Source organism: Arachis ipaensis, chromosome B4 (assembly GCF_059453495.1).
Source record: "Arachis ipaensis isolate K30076 ecotype BB chromosome B4, ASM5945349v1, whole genome shotgun sequence".
Lineage (NCBI taxonomy): Eukaryota > Viridiplantae > Streptophyta > Magnoliopsida > Fabales > Fabaceae > Arachis > Arachis ipaensis.
Genome location: NC_142439.1, coordinates 310,038 through 328,670, shown reverse-complemented (window position 1 = coordinate 328,670; position 18,633 = coordinate 310,038). Strand labels below are relative to the sequence as shown.

Below are 18,633 nucleotides of genomic sequence, written 5' to 3'. Positions count from 1 at the left end.
AGCGAAGAAAAAGAAAAGAGGTTAGTAGAAAATTAAATTAAATTAATAAAGAAAGCAAATGAGAAGCGAAGGAGCGACTGAGACTCAGATTGCAGAAAAAGCAGAGACTTTGAGACTCGACTCTTGAGACTTCACAACGCCTCCCTTTTCCTCCTTCTCTCAGATCGATTCTCTTTCTCACTCTCTCAACTCTCTTCAAAACCCCCACAACTAACTTTCTTCTTCTTCTTCTTCTTGTTCTTTGTATATACATACATACATACATACATGTACATGTATCTCCACCTTCCATATCCACCACTCCTGACTTGCTCTTAATCTTCACTGAAACGTCCTCGATTCTCTTGCGAGCTTCTGCTTTAGACAACATGATACATTCCGCTGCTTCATCCATGGCCTCACCCCTCTGCACGTGGCTGGTGGCGGCTTGCATGTCAGTCACGTGCCACACTGACCGCGCCGGGACTCCAAAGGCAGCGCTTCGGTCATCCAAGAGGTCAAGGAGGACGAAGGCGCTGCCAGCAAACACCTCCCAATTGAACATGAGATTGATTTCTTCGCTGTACGGATCCAGCATTCAGGGACTCATAAGCTCCTTCGAGCCCTGCGATGACTACTGCAACACTCACAATGCCTTCTCTTCGCTCTTTCGATCCACAACTCCCAATCGCAGACACACCCGTCTCAATAAACTTTCTCATTCTGGTAAACTTTTTTTTTTTTTTTTTTAATTTTCCCCACTTAAATCACCTCAAGTTAAGATATTTCTGGTGCTTTTTCCAATTTTAATCTGTACCCCGTACTGGGTATTTCAATTTGATTCATTTATTTATTTTTCTTATATTAATATAATAATAATAGTTTTTTTTTTTATTATGGTTATGAAATCTGGGTTCTGATTTTCTGGTCTTCTGAAAGATATGTGTGTGTGTGTGGCTTTTTTCCCTTTTTTTTCTGAATTACTTAAAATGCACAAGTGTTAGCTTGGATCTTTGTCTTTTGGTTGGTCATCCTAATAAATGGGGTTGCTTGGTGGTTTAGTATTGAGGGTTGTTCTACCTGCTCTGTTTAACTGTTTTGAGGGTACGGTTTATAATATTAGGAGTATGGGGGTAGTTGTTGTTCTTTCTTTGCTGAGATTGATGGTGCACCTGTGTCACTTAATTAGGACATGTTGCTACAACACTATGCCATTGCCCATGCTTTTTGCTTTCATTTCCCATTCCTACTTCATTTCCTTGTATTTATCGTACACCCAGGTATCTACATAAAGTTCCCATTAAATATTGGTTAATGTTCGCATCATCACTTTGAATTTCTTGCAATCTCGTTGAGGTAGTTCAGCATATTCACAGAATCAACTCAAACGAAAATAAATTTCTTTTGACTTTTATTTTGTTTTCTTTTCTTCATGAAAATAATAATCACACTGAAGTGTTCTGAATTTAACTACTATGTAAATATCGCCCCCACGTGGGATTACCTCTCTCTCCCTCTCTCTCTAGTTTTTTTGTTTCTCTATGTAAAATAGTGGAGGTAAGTTATGCCTTTGTCATAAGCACACATAAGCAAGCAGAGGCTCCTTTTTTTTTCCCTCATTTTTTTTTTAAATTATCATGTAAAATAGATGATTCTGGCACAAACTATCCACAAGTTATTTTTGCTCCTAGTTCTTTAGTATGTTTTTAACACACTGGACAAGTCTACTACTGCTGCATGCATGTCCCTGACTGATGGGTTCTAGTATTCAGTGGTCTTGAGTGTTTTGATTTAAAGCAAGGGATATAAGTTGGGTCTGATGAATTTTTCGAGGTTTCATAGCATTTTTGTTACCATAGTCTTAGAATTACTACCTTGGATAAACCTAAGCATATTTTTGTTAATGGCTGGGGTTGCATTTCCTGCTCAACATTAATGTGCAACAAGGGTATGTTCGGTTAGGGGTTAAAAATGGGGCGGGAATTTTCAATGGATGTGGCCCATGTGTAATTTTACTCATAGAACTTATTGTAAAAATTTCACCCCATTTCTACTTCCCAAAAGAACATATCCTTATCATGATCATTGGAAGCTACACATGCATCATGTTGAACTATAAGCTGTGGGCCGTTCTTTCTTGTATGCTTCTGATATGAATTTCTTGAATGATAGGCGGTTGCATGCAATTTTTATTATTGCTGACTTATTCCTCTGAATTGCAAAACTATAAGGTAAAACAATGGCTGTAGCTGTGGAACCTGCACACGAAGTCACAGCAACGAAAAAACCTCCTACAAAACAAAGGCGAGTAGTTGTGACTGGGTTGGGCGTTGTTACACCTCTTGGTCACGAACCAGATGTTTACTACAACAATTTACTTGATGGTGTTAGTGGCATAAGTGAGATCGAGACATTTGATTGTGCTGAATATCCAACGGCAAGTTATATATAATTGAAATTGTATTTCTTGTTGTCTGTTGTAGCTTTTGTTCTGAACATTCTATGTTTCCAGAGGATTGCTGGTGAGATCAAGTCGTTCTCCACTGATGGCTGGGTTGCACCAAAACTTTCGAAGAGAATGGATAAATTTATGCTCTATTTGCTAACAGCCGGTAAAAAGGCCTTAGTTGATGGTGGAATTACTGAAGATGTAATGGATGAGTTGAATAAGGAAAAATGTGGAGTTTTGATTGGCTCAGCGATGGGTGGCATGAAGGTAACCTTGTCTTTCTTTCATGTTGAGATACAAATCTTGTAAAACCAGCTGGTGTTGTGGACTGAATTTAATGCCACTGCAATCCAAATGGAGCAGAAGAGTGTGCTATATTTTCAACCTTGTGCCCTTGTTATATTGACTATGATTTTTGGTGCTTTTTCTACTGAGCAGGTTTTTAATGATGCCATTGAAGCTTTAAGAGTATCATATAAGAAGATGAATCCTTTTTGTGTACCTTTTGCCACAACAAATATGGGATCTGCCATACTTGCGATGGATCTGGTCTGTTGTTGCATGGACACCATAAATTGGTGTTTTGTTTCGTACCAAGCTTTTATTTTGGCTATGTTATCTTCAGCTTCTAACAAACATTGTTATCTTTTATGGATTACAGGGATGGATGGGCCCTAATTATTCAATCTCTACAGCTTGTGCTACAAGTAACTTTTGTATATTGAATGCAGCAAACCACATCATAAGAGGTGAAGCTGTAAGTATTCATGCTTTGATATTACTCTCAGGATGGTGAATTTTTCGTATCCAATATTATACCTTATATTTATTTATTTATTTAACTTTCTTTTTCTGAGACAGTTTGGTGTAATGATATGGTCATTGCATCAAAATGTATTGATAAATTTAATATGAAAATATTCCTGCAGGATGTGATGCTTTGTGGTGGCTCAGATGCTGCTATTATACCCATTGGTATGATCTCACCATTGATTCTTTTTCACCTGCATACGGTTATCATGCCATAAATCTAGCTGATATGAATCCACTAATCATTGGTACAGGTTTGGGAGGTTTTGTGGCATGCAGAGCCCTATCGCAGAGGAATACAGACCCTACCAAAGCTTCACGCCCTTGGGACATTGTAATACAACAGAAATCCTGCTCATTCTTTCTGCTACTCACCATGTTTTTGTATTGCTGATCTTTCATCATTTTTTATTTTTGAAACAATACAACTATAATTATAATGAAATTTGATGACCAAGTCTTGTATCCTTTCTTGTAATCTGAACAGCATAGTTTATTAAAAACTAACGTTTCAATGGTCACAGATACAACTTTTCCTTTTGATCACAAAAATGCTGTCTTCTATGGATATGAGCTATGGCAAATTCAGTTTTTCTAATTAGGCTGTTTATGATATTCCAGAATCGAGATGGATTTGTCATGGGGGAAGGAGCTGGAGTTTTACTTTTGGAGGACTTGGAGCATGCAAAGGTACAGGAAATCAGATCTAATAATTTTAAAACAGAACATCCCTTATGAAATGACAGTGCATGTTTTGATATTATTACTGCAGACTTGTGCATGTAATTTATTTCATTTAGTGCATCCTTCAGTTCCTTCAAACAGTATTAAAGGACTTCATACATCTGTTCTCTCTTGAATTAGGATTGATTTTCAGGCTGCTGCTTGTCATAAAAATTCACCTGTTACTTCTCATGTCAAATCTGCGCTTGACATTTGTCTTGCAACTAAATCAAATGCATCTCTTTTACATTGCAGAAAAGAGGTGCAACCATATATGCTGAATTCCTTGGTGGAAGCTTCACCTGTGATGCATATCATGTGACAGAGCCACGTCCCGATGGTAAAATTTCAAATCTTTTACTACCAAAATTTAAAGCATTTATATGCATGCTATGATTACCATGCTTAAAATCCGAAGAGAACAAGGCAAAAGAATGTGACAAGGGTATTTTTATATATTTAGAATCATGTGTGCCATTTGCTGATGGTTAGGTTAAGTATTTAGAAATATACTATATGTTGCATTTTTCTTGTTTGGCACTGGAATTTCTTCTTCCGAGATCGTGATGGAATTTAAAACTGCATGTTGCGATCATGACTTGTCTCGACAATATGGACCTGGGATTTAATAATAGTCCTATATTAGTGGACCTAGTAATCCTAGTCATAATTAGTATCTGCTTGTACTTTACCACATTTCCTTTATGATTCCATTCGGACTCTTCTTTGAGCATTCTATGACTTGACAAGGAATGATTTGTATCTCCCTGCGGAACTTGCATTCACGTTTCTTTACTCCATCTTAAATAGGAGCTGGCGTTATACTTTGCATTGAAAAGGCATTAGCTCAGTCTGGAGTATCAAAAGAGGATGTGAACTACATAAATGCACATGCCACATCCACGCCTGCTGGGGATCTTAAGGAGTTCCAGGCTCTGCTTCATTGTTTTGGTCAAAATCCCGAGGTACATCTATCTTTTTAAGTTACACCACCATTAACATTGTTATCTTGGTGATCAATTCTATGGTAAACATGATCTCTTGTTCTTCTGGAGTTCATGTTGAGTAAAACACTGGTACTTCTGATATGGTCATCCATACTAATGTCTCTTGTTTTTTCAGCTAAGAGTGAATTCTACAAAATCTATGATTGGTCATCTACTAGGAGCAGCTGGTGGCGTGGAAGCTGTAGCAACAGTCCAGGTAAAACCCAATGGATCACTTAGTTCGGTACCCCGCGATTGATGACTAAAATGGTCCTGAGGTTTGCTCTCTCTTCGTACAGGCAATTAGGACAGGGTGGGTGCATCCCAATATCAACCTGGAAAACCCAGATCAAGGAGTGGTAATGTTTCTTGTTGCATCATTCCATCCTTCATTTCAAAATTTTAATCTTTTAATCTAACATGTCCAAACTAATGACAAAAATTCAGGATGCCAAAGTGCTTGTGGGCTCAAAGAAAGAGAGACTAGATATCAAGGCTGCCCTATCCAATTCATTTGGTTTTGGAGGCCACAATTCTTCAATCATATTTGCTCCATATAAGTGAATGAATACATGTTTCAGAATAATACCTTCCCTACCATTATACAGAAGGTATGTCTCTAAATAAGAATAGATGACCATTTGTATTCATAAAAGATGAAAACACTGACATATGTATCCACACTAGATCGAAACTAAACTTGTACCCACGCAAGATGTCCTCCGTGTGACAAAAGTACCCTACGTGGCACTCTAACCCTCCAAAGACAGGATACTTTTGTCACACGGAGGGCATCTTTCGTGGGTACAAGTTTAGTTTCGATTTAATGTGGGTACATATGTCAGCATTTTCATTTTTCATGGATACAAATGGTCATTTATTCCTCTAAATAATGAGCAGGTCATATCGTCCTACTACGAGAAACACATTTAATTTGGATGACTGTGGATGTTCCTTGAACATGTATTAATTGTGTGTTGTTTTTATGTTAAGTTACTAAGGTAGCCAGGCAATTGTTACACGCATGATCAAAGTCATGAATTGGATGAAAATATATGTGGAAATGGTTGGAGCAGAAACTCTTGAGGACATTGTTGAGAGATGGTTTGGTGGTTTAGATTGTCTGGCCGAGATACATGGTGGAGCCGGTTCTATCCACCGATGAAGAACATGAATGGCTGCTATTGCCTTTATAGAGTAGGACTTGACCCACTTTGATGTGACTCTTAAACAAATCCACTTGGCAGTATATATAAGCTCTTCTGTTTTATTTATTCCCTATGTACCCAAATAGTTTGTGCAATAACAAATTGCAATTTATTTTTTCGCTGCCTTGTTCTATTGCCCTTAAACCAGACCATTTAGGGAGAAGGGGATGATTTTAATCTCTCAGGAAATGCCTCTTTAGTTTTATTATTATTATTATTATTCAGACAAGCATGGCGCGTATTTAAAAATAATACTCTTTTTTTTTTCTTGTGCTCTAAATATCAAAGACAAATAACGTTTTCTTGAAAATAGATCTCAATTTTTATTCCAATTGATGTTAGATATTATCTTCCATCATACAATATCTTTGGTTTTTTCTTAACAGCATCAAATTGAGATTTATTTCCCGCTTTTCATTAAAGGTCAGTTTCAAAACTTGACAATTGCACATCAGAATCAGAAAAACCTTGAGATATTGCTCATGTTTAATGCGAGAAATTAACCAAAAGCAATCCATCCTTGATGCAAAGGTACTTTTTCTTCGGATTGGAGTAAATACAAAACAAAATCGAGTAGGAGTAAATGTACATCCGAAAGTTTTTCCATTTGCTGTTGAACAAACACAAGAAGCCTACTCAAACTGGCTGACCTACTGAAGAATCAATTTTTGTGATGTACACATTTGGCGGAGGACAAAACAAGAGAACACTAAAATCGATTTCATAAATAAAGAAAACTGCCGGATGGTTATCTACCTCATCAATGATATACCAATATACATTGACCCTATTCACATTTTCTTTTTGCTGCCTTTCTTCTTTAGTTTCAAGCTCTTCATGGACAACACACCAGAAGCGCTCTTACCTTCAAACTTTTTGGCCATCTTTACAACACTTGACATACCCTTTCTCGCTGCAGCACGCTGCTGTGGTCGGCGACTCATCATTTTTCTATCAAGTGGCCAGTATGCGTATGGTTCAAGCTTGTCCTTCCTCTTCACATCTCCCCTGGCCTTCTTGCTAGCATATTCCTTCCCCGTGTAAGCCCACCCGGAGTCTGATGTTTTCCTTCGCTTCTGGGCTTTAGTCCCAGACTTCCCAGACAAGTGACTATCAGGCTCACTCCTAGCATCGTACTCAGGTTCGGCAGGTTTTTCCTTCCTCTGTTTCCCTTCCTCGTGGATAATTAAACGTCCATGGGGATCTAGCTCCATCTCATCATCTTCGGACCTCGATTTTCTTTTGAGATGCTCAGATGATCTCAGAGCAGACCATGTTTTCTTGCGATCAAGCAGATCAAGCGGTTCATCATCTGATTCGTCAGACAAGTGCTCAGGCAAATTCTTCTTTAGCCTGGTGTTGGACCTACAGAAACAACCAACAATTGGGAACAGTCCATTTTTAAGTTCCAGAACAAACCAAAATACATTTTGCAGTATTAAGTTAGATTTACAAAATGTTTGATCTTATACCAATTTACTCATTACATCTTAAAAATAATAATAAAATCAGCAAAAGAATCCAGCCAGTAATAAGAATGGGCAAGTCAGAAGATACATCTTACCTCATTGAAGTTGCTGCTGGTCTGCCCCTTCCAGAGATTGTCTTGGCATTTAGATAGTCCACATCACTCCCGCCACTTTCTTCATCAAAATCTGAAAAGATTTTTGTATGATTCCACATACTTTGCCTGAAAATAAGCTTACATATATTTGTCAGTGCATAAAAGAATCGTGCATAATAACAAAAATCACAGCTTCAATGCCAAATTAATGCACAAACATGTTTTAAAATGGCATTTGGTGCACCATACTGGGTGTAGCTTTTCTAGTTAGTCACTAAAGTAACATTCACTTTGCTTTCATACACCCAACAATCATACACACTTGCAAAACAATACTACATCAAATGTGAAATTAGGTAGGAAATTCAAGAGTCACAAACATAGGTTTCTGGTGCTGAAACTATTCTGTCCCTAACAATGCAACCAAATACTTTGACCGTTACCTGGACTTGGTTGCTTTGGACAAATGTGATTTAGTTTCCTCAGATTTAGCACCCCGTTTTCTCTCTTTCCGTTCCTGGATCTGTTACGAAATTGATTGAAAATCTCAGAAAAACTCTTCCAAAGGAAGGAAAAAAATACACTATAATGCTTGTCCAAATTACCTTGCGAATGTTGGTAAGAAGTTTCCTATGTTCTTCAGGTATGACATCTTTAACAGCACCCAGTCCACACTTTGTGACAAGCATTCCCAAGAGAAGTTTAACCTGCAAAGAATTTGAATGTGTTAGCACTTAGCAGTTTACAGCATGAACAAGCACCATTATCTACAAAACAACAGTCATCCATGATAACAGATCAATGAAACTGCAGTTTTCGACAAAAACACCACGTAAAATAACAAAAGCAACCTTTGCTTTAAAATGATTTTTGGTGCTGTTTTGCCACTTCAACAAACCTTCCACCATCATCTGTAGGGGCTGCCCTTTTAACCATTCTGCTTGTGATTTGACTACTAATACCTTCAATAAACCCAAATTCGCCTGCAGCATGACATGAAAAACACACTTAGTCCTGAAGTTTGGCAAAAGATCATTTTTCCTTCAATCATCAATAACCAATCAAATAGAGAAAGACAGACCTTAATTATCTCTCTATTTTCTGTTGGGAGTTGGAGATATGTCGATTTGAGCCAGTCGAAAGCAGGAAAAACAAGATCAGAGAATTCGTATAACAAACGAGCTAAACTTTTTGCAGCTGCACTTATCATATGTGAAGTTTTTCCACCCAGACCCCCAGCAATCTGAGCTCATGAAAATCTCACAAAATCATTATCCAACGAGGGAGAAATTAAATGACGTGTTCAAGACTAAAGATTGATGAGTAAAATACTGTACATCACATCAAATAGAGGATGTGCAGGTGATATCAATTATTAAGAAACTAATGAAGATGTAAAAGCACAAGTTACATATTACCTTGTCAAAAAACTCTCGCAATCTTTCGCTGTTCCCACCTCTCTCCTCATCTCCAAGTACATGGCCAATTTGGACAAGTATATCATAAGCCCTGTTCCTGGTTTTTTTATTAACCTGCAAAGATACTCTTCCAAATTTAGCACCACAGCAGCCTTATGAAGGTGAATTAAGAAACTATTTTCAGGTGAATCTGATGTCCTTGCCAAACAACATTCCCAAGTGCTCCATATAAACACATTGAAGAATGATCACCCACTGTTCATTGACATGATCAATCCAAGAACAGCCACAACATAATATTAAAAAAAAGGACCGACTAGGTAGTATTGAATTTGACGGGTCCAAAGACCAAAATGAAGAAATAAATACATTAACAAAGCAAGATTTTATTCAAAATCAGCGTCAATAACACAATAAAAACAATGTCCACAACATTTGTAATGATAGAAAAAACCCAATACAAATTGATCAATAATATTTATCAATGCACTGTTGCGACGATGGCTCAGATTTAGACATTTAGTATTCAAATAAAACATCACACACTTGAAAAATGTTGCTTATACCTACATAAACTAGAGGGGAAAATGCCAGTTGAAGACATTGCATGCCAACTCATTTTGGAACATTCCACAATTAACACATTACCTCTTTAACAGCAATTATTATTTCGACAAGGAAAACTTCAACATCTTTTCTCCACAGGTCCTCCAAACTATCCTGTAGGCAATGCATGCTTTCACATTATTTACGTTCACACAGTAACACTAGGTGATGCAAAAAACTCTACAGCTTATCAGATGTATCATTACAAAAATAACTCAAGGTAACAAAGAAAGAAGCAAAAGCACATTTTTTAATACCTCAGACTTTGAAGCATGAATTATTAAGAAGTAAAGGCAATCAAGCCTGTAACGTTTGGCAGAAAAATGGCATGAATGAAGAATTTCAACCATCAGCTCAAAAAGTTCCTTCAACTTTGAAGAAACAAAACTATCTGAGCTCTGTCAAGAAAAACAAATCAGAATGTTTAAGCCAAAATAGTAAACACTGTCAAAGAAAATATATTCACAACATGAAATATAGTTCAGCAGTAAAAACACCAATTAAAGGTAGTTTGTAGTGATCCAAGAAAGAAAACATATAGTGGTGAAAGATTTAGAATAACTCCAACTTAACGATTGGACAGGTAACCAATCTTTCAACAATATTATGCATCCCCATCAAATAACAGCACAAATTGAAGCATTGTAGCTACAGCTCATACAGCATCAATACTTTTTCAGGAATATGCTTTAACCACATCAACCCAGACTTTTGGTTAACCAGAAAACCAAGTCAAATGTTGTATAGACTACCTTGAGAATGATTGAAAGTGCTTTGTATGCCTTCTTCTGCATGACACCTTCGGCATCCTGCAATTAATTAAAACTATAATACTTCTAACTTCAAATGTGAAAGGGGGTTGGGGGAACTACTATAATAGAACTAAGTTAAATACACTTTTACTTGGTCAGACCTTTAAGGCTGGCTTTATTACATCATATAATGCATCAATCCCTTCAGCCGTTAAACCAGGCAACAGGGAAACTGCAAAATCAACGTACTGTGCCCTGGGATAGAAAGAAATATGTTACAACTTTACGAAGTAAATCCATATATACACAATTCACGAAATAGATGACTGTGGATACTTGATAACTAATGAAGAAATTTCTTTTGACGCTTCATCAATCTGCATAGAACTGAAATTCTGGGAATTGTCTACTCTGCCAGCATCTTTAAGGCGTTTTCCCATCTCTCTCATTCTGCGGATGAGTAAATTCCCCACAACCGTGTTATCTGCTATGGAAGCAATATCACCAATAGTACGCTGCAAATGGACCAAAACCATCTCTATAAACTTGTTGCACCAGCCAAATGTAACAAATAAATTATCCATTCAATTCAAAGACAATGAAGAATCTAAAGACAAGTCCAGTTAGCATAATCACTAAATGGATACAGCATACCATGAAATATTGATATACCAAACAAATTGTCTATAGAAAGACTAAACAATTAAATAACAGTATGCAAAAAACATGCTTCATTTTCACACTGGTGGAGGGAGATCCTTTGCCACTGACATAAGATGGGTTTGGTAAAGTTTTTGCTTTGAAGTTGCTTATTTTTCTTGTTTTTTCAAATATGGCTTTTCAAAAGTTGCAGCAAATATATTTGGTAAAACAAAATAGAAGTATTCTTCAATAAGTACAAGCTATAATAATAGTGCTTGGTAAAATTGCTTTAAAATTTAAAATGACTTTAATAGACACAAATATAATAAAAAGTTAGAATGTGTCCAGATATTCATTAACGGATAAGGTTATATTGGACTTTTTAATTTTGAAAGGAACAAGCAAGCTTTGAAAAATATTTTCATAGATGCTTTCAAAAGCACCCTAATTTTTTTAAATTGATAGCACAAGCACATGAACTTGCTGTTTTTACTAAACATACAGTGTTAACTAATGCTTTTGAATAGTCCAAATATTTCTCCAATAAACATACAGTCTCTATCACTCCTATCAAAGTGATTGTACAGAAAAACATAAATGCCGCAACCAAGTTACACAAATAAGGATTCCCTATAAGCATTACATGGCAAACAAAGTATCGGAATATTCTAGAACAAATAAATTATGATAATGATGAATATCACATGTAGCGAACAAAGTAGAGGGAACTATCACAGACCCACCACATAAACAGAATGTCTAACATCTAATTATAAATTATCTTCTATGTTGCGATACACTAGTCATTTAGGGATGCATAATTACTGCACCACTGCTGAACACTAAAGAGACAATTTCCAATTTACAAAGTTTAGTACCTGCAAACAACCACCGTCATCTTTTGAGGGCTTCAGGAATACATCTGCCAGAGCAACTAGTAAGTGCTTTGCAGATGACTTCAGCACGTTCAAATTGTCCTTGGCAACCTGTTGAGAATAACAGACAAGACCTTGTTTGTCCATATCTTGCCCATCAAAATCTGTGTTATTTGCTTCCTCAGCATTCTTATTTTGCTGAATCAGAAGCTGCAAGCTATTGCATATTATTCCACGAACGTCAGGTTCCTCTTTTATCTCTCTGCATAAATGTCCTTGTAGATTCACGAAACATTCAGCAGTGTCCACAGGATAGTTACAAAATGAAGGCAGCAAGGACCACAAAGAGTAAGCAAGAGCATCTGCATTCCTTGATGAAACATTGAAACCTTGCTTCTCAAGCTGCAAAACAGAGAAAGTAAGTAACGAAAATCTCTGCAGGAGGCTAATACTGCAACTCATAAATAAATAATAAATTGTTTCCCACCTTTCGAGCCTTCTCCCTTATACGTTCAATCATAGGTAAGATTTCATCTTTAAAATAATTTAAACGGGCACCAATAATATACTGTTTCAGGATTGGAAACAGCCAGATATTTGCATCTGACAAGTCCTCAGCTTCCAAATTCAGAGGTATAAAGGACAACAATCGTTCAGGTCCCATTGCAGCAAGAGCTGATCCAAAGCATTCATGCAGCTACAAGATGTAGAATGTACTATACATAAGTAATCAGTTGCCCAAAGAAAACTATAACATAAAAAATAGTTCCAGAATCTTGTCAACAACATACTAATGGGCAAATAGGCTAAGAAAGAAACTGAGTCAAAGGGTTTGCTCCCAATTCTCGAAAAATCATAATAAATATAAAAATCAACAGAAGTTTGCAGCACAGAGCAGCTATTCTGTTATTTGCTAAGCACGAATTCAGCAGCATTGACAGCACCAAATGTCCCTATCAAAACTAATTACCTTTGCAAATCGAAGATTTGTAACCTAGAAATAAAATGGTTGCTAAAACCAACCCAGTCACTTTAAAGTTTCAAACCTTCAATATTATAATAGAATACAAAATATGTACAACTTTTTCCTAGTCAACTCTAATGGAAAACCATTCAAACTAAGACAAAACAGAATGTTTCAATAGGAATATAACAGACCTGTTTCTTAAAGGGAAAATCTTCATCATGTAGCTTTTGCACATCTACTAGGTTTTTGAGTATTCCTCTCATAAAATAAGGAGAACTGTTTCCTGTATTGATGATAGCAAATTCCCGAATATAAGTAATTTGCAGTATATACATTTTAAATAACAAGATTACAAAAACCGACTCAAAAACAGAGGTGAAACAAATATAGGCAAATTAAACACGCCATCCATGATTTAGACAAATTAAACCATAAGCATAATTCTTATATTAGAAAGAATACTAGCTGGCCTCTCTTAGTCTAATCACCACCAAGCAAAAGGTTATCAGTGCAAAAAAGAAGAGTGAAATCTGACAGCAAACAAAGTACCTAATTTATTAAACATAGCTGAAACAACTTGTAATACTCTGTCCCGGACAGCAATATAGTGGTAATCAAGTAAGCTCTCAATAGTTGCACAGCATTTTTCAATAATGGTTGGTCCTGACTTCCTCGGTTCTCTGTCATTACTGCAAGAGATCTGATCCACTCCCTGCATAATCAACCTTGCATCAATACAAGAGTTAATCATGCTCTTAAAGGCATCAGTGGCTGCATATATTGCCTCTTCATGTTCAGATGCCAAAATATCTGCATATTCAAAGGAAAAAACAATACTTGAGGAAGTACCTTTGGAAACAGGTAAGCACATTTGAACACACATGCGTGCACAAACCATGAACATGTGCACATAGAGAGCATTAAGAAGCGCAACATAATTAAATCATTCAAAAAGGAAAAGGGGGTATGATATCTTACCTTTGAGAGCATTAAAGACAAGAGGGAGCTTAACCACACATATATCCCTGTTGCGCAAATAAATTTTATTCATTCCAGTAGCAAGCAAGCGAGCAGTAGATGTAAATGTCATTCCATCTCCGGAAGTCTCATTTGATGAGATAGAATGAGCCAACGAGCATAACAACTCAAGTAATGGGTCGGGCGGAACTTCTGATGTTGGGTAGAGACAAAGAAAACTCAAGCCATCTGTTATGCGCCTTGTGACTAGAGGTTGATGCAAATCCAAGAGTTTTTTGTAGTGCTGGAGAATGGTGGTCTTGTCATTCAGTGACAAGAAGGGAAGACTTTCTTTCAAGGCATCAAGAATATACAGAACCTGCTGGGCTCCAACAGTTCCTTCGCTGGCATTAGCATCTGCTCCACCAGCCAGCAGAATAGACCTTTGCAGAAGTTTTCTGACTCCCTCACTTGCGGAGGCCAAGAGAGAAGAATTTTGGAAGTTCAGCAAAACGTCACGAAGACACAAATGAGATTGCCTTCTAACCTGTTAAAAGATTTAGTTAGCACACACAAGATTCGAATATGCACCGTAGTTTAGCAAGCATTCAGTATCCTTATAATCAAGAACAGAGGCAGAAATCTTAAAGCGGAACAGAAGCTATATGCAAGACCCAACCATAGGTAATGTACCATTCTTATTAGAACAGGATCAACTAAGTATAAAAGTTGTAAGAACTTGGGGACATAGCACACAACAATATCCTCATCACTGTGAAAGCTTTATCATGGTATCCCTATCGCCCCCATATCCATTGATTTTCACAAACTGCAAATTCGGATTTTGTTTTTACAGAGAAGCTAATATACCTTAGGTTGTGAATCAGTAAGGAACCTCAACAACTCATTGAACAACCGAGACACATCCGACCAATCCACACTGTCCCTTCTAATCAACAAATGTGAAAGGCACTTTAATCCTGAAACCATGACAATTTCTGATGCCACCAACGACCGAAGAACTCGCTCCACCAGGCCCGACAAGAATTCCCTCTGCTTCTTCAGCACCGCAGCGGGCACTCTCGGAATGAGGAGGGATATAACGGTGAGGAGGGCACCGATGACGTGGCTGGGAGGATCGGGTTCCACTGATATGCGGTCCAGGGAGGAGCATGCAGCGCCAAAATAAGCGACAGGGGAGGAGGGGAGTTTTTGGTCCTTGAGCTCCTGAGACATGGCACCGACTACGGCGCAGAGATGCAAGTGGCTTTCCTTGGTGGAGCCGGATAAGCGAGAGAGGATTGAGTCGCAGAAATCATCGTTCGAACCTTCCCCGAAGATGGATGGTGCGTCCATCTCGAAGTCGTCCATGGAGGATGATGTAATCGGATTAATCACCGGAAAGTGCAGTAAAACCCTAGCTCCGGCAGCAGCAGAGGTTTAAGCACTCAACGAGAGATGCAAGTAAAGTGAGAGGTTAATAAATTAGAACCCCTTTTGGGCCGTACAACTTATTGCTATCCGTTATTGTTTTTTGCTCCTTCTTCTTAATGGCGGCTAACTAACGGTACGTTATGGATTCGCGGGAAACATTGGGCCTTTCGGCCCAGTCCAACAAAAATCCACAATGAAATGTTCAATTTTTTATTAACCTTCGGACCACAGACCTAAAAACGCTCCATATATATGTCCAAAAAAAAAAACGCTCTATATATATATATATATGATCTTGCAATACCAAACAACAAAAAAACTGATCTCCATCGATCATGTGAACTGGTGGTAGATACTAGATATCTTGATTTCGATTTAGAGAGAACAAAATTGATCCATAGTATATTTGGTTGAGAATATAAATTGGGTGAAAATTTTCAAAAGTAAATTTAATATAAAAAGTTTCATATGAGATGCATTTATACAAATTTTCATGGTGTATCTTGAAAATATTTGTTTTGATTTGTTTCAGAAAAACTTAATTTATCAAATACAAATAATCGATAATACAGAAAATTTTACATGAATGGTATATTGGAATTAATTTCATATATATCACAATGTTATTTGTTTATTCAATTATATCTTCCAAGTTGTGCATATCCTTCCGGATTACAAGGTAGCAGGTACTGGTATAAACTTATAATATAGTAGCAAAAACACATGTTCCAACTTGGGGCGGCACAGCACACATAAGAAGCTACTTGAATATTTCTTATGATATTTATTAGTCAACACTCAATAGGAGTCATCACGAGTCATGTGACTGAATTTATGCTTCTCATTTGATTTAATTTTTTGATACAGGCCTTTCCACAGGTTATTAATTTTAAGCAGATCAGCTAGAAAAAGACAAAATCCCAATAAAATATATTACTATGAAAACTACTGATCGAATTTATTTAAGCTAAGATTAGTACACTATGCGTGTAATATGAGCAATTAGTCACTACTGTAAAGTTATAGTATATATCAACTAATTCGTAAAAAAACTTGCAACACATATGCTTATTAGCCTCTAAAAAACTTAAGCAAAAGTGTTATTCTTTTAAATCTCCGAAAGATATATGTAATAATAGATGGTTAGCTTTTTTAAAAAGGAAAAGTACGTAGTAAATAAAATGTAACTAGATGATTGGGTTTTTGAAAGAGAGTGTGGCTTAATTAATTATACTGATAAATAAAAATATTATTTGTATACTAAAATTAATTATTATATATTTATATATAAATATATATTATTTAATTTAATTTTAATATATATTTTATACTAATAATTATTTTTAATAATTAATTTTAATATACATTTAATATTATTACTAATAAATTATTACTTTCCCTTAAAAAAATCCAATCATCTATCTTTATATTTTATTAATTTTCCTTTCAAAACCCCAACCATCTATTGTTATATATTTTACTATTGTTTCCTTTAAAAGTCTAACCATTTCTCGTTATATTTTACTACTTTTTCCTTCAAAAAGCCTAACCATCCATGCATCATTACAATACATGAATATATCACACACAAACACAACTTTCAAAACCTAAATTGATATATATTACATGAATTTTCAGGGACCAAATTATTGGTTGCCAAACCATACATACTATTAATTTGTCGATTTAAAAGCAATTAAGTTAAACGAAAAAATTAATAATACTGATAATTAATAATATAATTCTTGCGAAACGTTGATATATGTATAGAGAATGAAATACGGAAGTAAATTTACACTATATTATATAGGAAAAACCATCATTACAAAGTATAATTAACGGGAATAAGAAAAAAAAAAAAAGCTTAGACCTTGATTAGTAGAAAAACTTTTACGCACTAATCAATCGCAGTAGCTAATGGTCACAAGGATTGTACATGCATGCATGCGAAAAAAGAAATGTTGATGATCATCAGTTTCCTCCACCAACGCCATTATCATCACCACCGATTCGGGTGATGAGGTAAAGCGCGTTGCTGGTGAGCATTCCTACGCTGTTCACTCTCTGCTTCACGTCCAACCCAACCTTGCCGTCGCGGCCGCCAAATCCGCTGATGCAAGAGTAACAGTTGGTCAAGGAGGTGCTAGTCCATGTCCGCGCGTTACTCAGGTGCCACTGGAACGACGCCGTTCCCACCCGCATGTTCTTCAACTCGGTCAGCGTCCGAGTCAACTCATCCACGGAGTCGGCGATCTGAAGCACGCAGTCCTTGAGAGCGGCTCGGTCGGTGGAAGGCGGCGCCTGTTGCTGCATCTGAGACTGAAGAGTGGTAACATATGTGGAGAGTGAGCGAGAGCGAGCCAGGCTAACCCTAACAGCGGCTTGAGCCAGATCCATGGGGGTGGCGGAACCAGTGGCGTATGGAGATAGGGTTTTGATGCAGAGCGCGGGGTACCTTGCGTGGCTGCACGATGAACGGAGCAGATCTTGCGCCGTCGCCGAGAACGACGACACAAACAAGATGAGCACGAGGATAGATTGGTAATTTCCGTTATGTGTTTGCATATTCTTTCTTAGTGTTTGGTGTGTTGCGACGTTAATTGGAAGTGTGGATGGTGCTACATATATGCATGCAAAGGGCCTTTTATATAGCGCTACTACTAGGTACTTAAGTAGTAATTAATAATTAATTAATTAATTAATTAAAATTAGGATGCCGCTAGGGAGACAATGGATTATTTGTACAATGTGTACAATGGGCTATTAAGTTACAAAATGAACATCCCTCGTATTATCTAGAATAATCATCCGAGTACTAACAATAATAAACATCTTTCCAAAAGTTTAAACTGATTTTGGAGTTCACTAAGATTCAAACTCTTGACCTTTCGGATCTAGCACTCTAATACCATGCATGATACCACTCGTCCCAAAAGCTTCAACTGATGGAAAAAAATAACACTAATGATTATATCTCTAATACTCTCTAAATCTCCATTGTGCACATTATATAAATATTCCATTGGCTCCTCATATTTTCCCTTAAAATTATTTTATCATAAACACTGCTATTTGTATCGTATGCTTTCCAAACGAACTTAGTTTTCATATTCTTCCAGTTAACGATAAACCTTCACCGACATAAGTTACAAATGTGACAGTAAATACTATTATTAAGAAAGCGTGCTCTTTAATCTTTTTACTTATTGTCTTTCATTTTGTTGAAAAGGAAAAGGGTCTAGTATATATTAATTTTGAGTGCA

General features: G+C 36.8%; 3 protein-coding genes across 4 annotated transcripts; 1 reads left to right on the top strand and 2 right to left on the bottom strand.

Annotated features, from left to right (window-relative positions):
* LOC107638415 (3-oxoacyl-[acyl-carrier-protein] synthase II, chloroplastic) lies at positions 1 to 6,273 on the top strand. Of its 2 annotated transcripts, none has more exons than XM_016341667.3 (14): positions 1 to 705; positions 2,211 to 2,416; positions 2,492 to 2,695; positions 2,867 to 2,977; positions 3,090 to 3,185; positions 3,358 to 3,403; positions 3,493 to 3,572; positions 3,860 to 3,928; positions 4,217 to 4,301; positions 4,772 to 4,926; positions 5,084 to 5,164; positions 5,247 to 5,306; positions 5,395 to 5,558; positions 5,941 to 6,273. In XM_016341667.3, exons 1-13 carry the CDS (start codon positions 369 to 371, stop codon positions 5,509 to 5,511), a joined length of 1,647 nt encoding a protein of 548 aa, XP_016197153.1. In that variant the 5' UTR covers positions 1 to 368; the 3' UTR covers positions 5,512 to 5,558; positions 5,941 to 6,273. The 2 variants fall into 2 exon arrangements, with proteins under 2 accessions (XP_016197153.1, XP_088339447.1); XM_088483321.1 differs by having other exon boundaries at positions 35 to 705; positions 5,949 to 6,273.
* Positions 6,274 to 6,673: 400 nt separating this feature from the next.
* LOC107638414 (uncharacterized) lies at positions 6,674 to 15,441 on the bottom strand. The gene is made up of 18 exons (XM_016341666.3): positions 14,807 to 15,441; positions 13,958 to 14,483; positions 13,529 to 13,789; positions 13,171 to 13,262; positions 12,500 to 12,709; positions 12,016 to 12,414; positions 10,832 to 11,010; positions 10,657 to 10,750; positions 10,496 to 10,552; positions 10,001 to 10,141; positions 9,786 to 9,857; positions 9,138 to 9,251; positions 8,801 to 8,962; positions 8,571 to 8,702; positions 8,325 to 8,426; positions 8,163 to 8,242; positions 7,720 to 7,845; positions 6,674 to 7,520 (listed from the first exon to the last, which is right to left on the bottom strand). The coding sequence occupies exons 1-18, from the start codon at positions 15,305 to 15,307 to the stop codon at positions 6,947 to 6,949; spliced, it is 3,822 nt and encodes a 1,273-aa protein (XP_016197152.1). The 5' UTR covers positions 15,308 to 15,441; the 3' UTR covers positions 6,674 to 6,946.
* Positions 15,442 to 17,149: 1,708 nt separating this feature from the next.
* On the bottom strand, positions 17,150 to 17,980 carry LOC107637505 (pectinesterase inhibitor 3). Its single transcript, XM_016340913.3, has one exon. The coding sequence runs from the start codon at positions 17,933 to 17,935 to the stop codon at positions 17,342 to 17,344; it is 594 nt and encodes a 197-aa protein (XP_016196399.1). The 5' UTR covers positions 17,936 to 17,980; the 3' UTR covers positions 17,150 to 17,341.
* Positions 17,981 to 18,633: the final 653 nt, after the last annotated feature.